Source organism: Rhea americana, unplaced genomic scaffold (genome assembly GCF_003343005.1).
Source record: "Rhea americana isolate MKP2758 unplaced genomic scaffold, rheAme1 scaffold_91, whole genome shotgun sequence".
NCBI classification, from domain to species: domain Eukaryota; kingdom Metazoa; phylum Chordata; class Aves; order Rheiformes; family Rheidae; genus Rhea; species Rhea americana.
Genome location: NW_028187100.1, coordinates 338,374 through 339,902, shown reverse-complemented (window position 1 = coordinate 339,902; position 1,529 = coordinate 338,374). Strand labels below are relative to the sequence as shown.

General features: G+C 70.4%; 1 protein-coding gene across 1 annotated transcript in view; it reads left to right on the top strand.

Moving 5' to 3' along the window:
* The first annotated feature begins 6 nt into the window (after positions 1-6).
* The window catches only part of BHLHE41 (basic helix-loop-helix family member e41), an 8,025-nt gene continuing 6,502 nt past the window's right edge, over positions 7-1,529 (top strand). The window contains exons 1-5 of the mRNA XM_085324436.1: positions 7-165; positions 436-499; positions 709-816; positions 933-1,044; positions 1,140-1,527. Of these exons, the coding sequence (XP_085180562.1) occupies positions 104-165; positions 436-499; positions 709-816; positions 933-1,044; positions 1,140-1,527 (734 nt within the window). The 5' untranslated portion in view covers positions 7-103. The remainder of the gene's footprint in view (positions 166-435; positions 500-708; positions 817-932; positions 1,045-1,139; positions 1,528-1,529) is intronic.

Sequence of the window (1,529 nt, the reverse complement as noted above, 5' to 3'; positions counted from 1 at the left end):
GAGGCTGCATGCGCGCAGTTTTGCTCGCGGATCTCCCCGGGCGGATCGCGGCGCGCCGCAGACCCCGCGGCGAGCGGCAGCCGGGCACCGGCCGCTGTCAGACATGGATGAAGGCATCGCTCGGCTGCCGGAGCGGCAGCTGCTGGAGCACAGGGATTTCATGGGGTAAGGCGCCCGGGCAGCGGCTCGCCGCTTGCGCTCGCCTCGCCTCGCCTCGCCTCGCCGGGAAAGTGCCGGGAAGCCCCGAGAGCAGAGCCGGCTCCCGAGCGGCTCTCGCTGCCTTTGCGCAGGCGGAGCGGGGCGATCCCTCGGGCGGCCCTTGGGGCAGGGCGCCCGGCTGCCTGCGGCCGCTGGGGATGCCTTCTCCCCCCGCGAGGAAGCGCCAGCGGTCGCGCTTGCTCTTGCCGGTATCGGATCCTTGTGTTTTTCCTCCAGGCTGGACTACCCTTCCTTGTACATGTGCAAGCCCAAAAGAGGCGTAAAGAGGGACGAAAGCAAGGTAAGTTTCTGGGGCTGCTCCCGCCCTGCTTGCGTGCGTGATGGGGGCTCGCTGGGGTCCGCGGCGCAGCTCGGCTCGCAGGAGCGCGGCGCCCGCGGCGCGGATCCCCCCGCGAAGGCGGCCGGCCGGCGGGGCACTTGTATCGGGTCTGGCCGCCGTCCTCAGGGGGCTCTTACACGCCTGCCCGTCGCCGCGTTTCTGCTCCTTAGGAAACGTACAAGCTGCCGCATAGATTGATAGAGAAGAAGAGGCGCGACAGGATTAACGAATGCATTGCCCAGCTGAAAGACTTGCTGCCCGAGCATCTGAAACTGACGGTGAGGTGCAGGGCTGCGGGTGCGGGTGCGTGTGCACGGGCCGGGCTCCGGGCGCACCGCGGCGGCGGGCTGCGCCGCGCACGGAGCCGAGCCGCCCCCTGGCCTTGCCTTTGCAGACGCTGGGGCACCTGGAGAAAGCGGTGGTGCTGGAGCTGACCCTGAAGCACTTGAAAGCGTTGACAGCCTTAACGGAGCAGCAGCACCAGAAAATCATCGCTTTGCAAAGCGGTAAGTGGGACGGGGGCGGCGGGGGGGGGGGAAAGAGGCTCGGAGGCTGTCGTGCCGTGCAGTGCCGTGCCCAACGCCGTGCCGTCTCCCTGCAGGAGAGCGCTCCCTGAAGTCCCCGGTGCAGGCCGACCTGGACGCTTTCCACTCGGGCTTTCAGACGTGCGCCAAGGAAGTGCTGCAGTACCTCTCCCGCTTCGAGAGCTGGACGCCCCGCGAGCAGCGCTGCGCCCAGCTGCTCGGCCACCTGCACGCCGTCTCCTCGCAGTTCCTGCCCGGCGCCCCGCTCCTCGCCCCGCCGCCGGGCCCCCTGCCCAAGGGATCCTCCTCCTCCTCCTCCCCGCCCGCCCCCGCCTGCGCGCCGGCCCGCAAGCCGGAGGGCCAGGCTCACTGCGTGCCCGTCATCCAGCGGACTCACGCCGCCGAGCCCAGCGCCGAGACCGACACGGACACGGACAGCGGCTACGGCGGCGAGCCCGAGGCGCGGC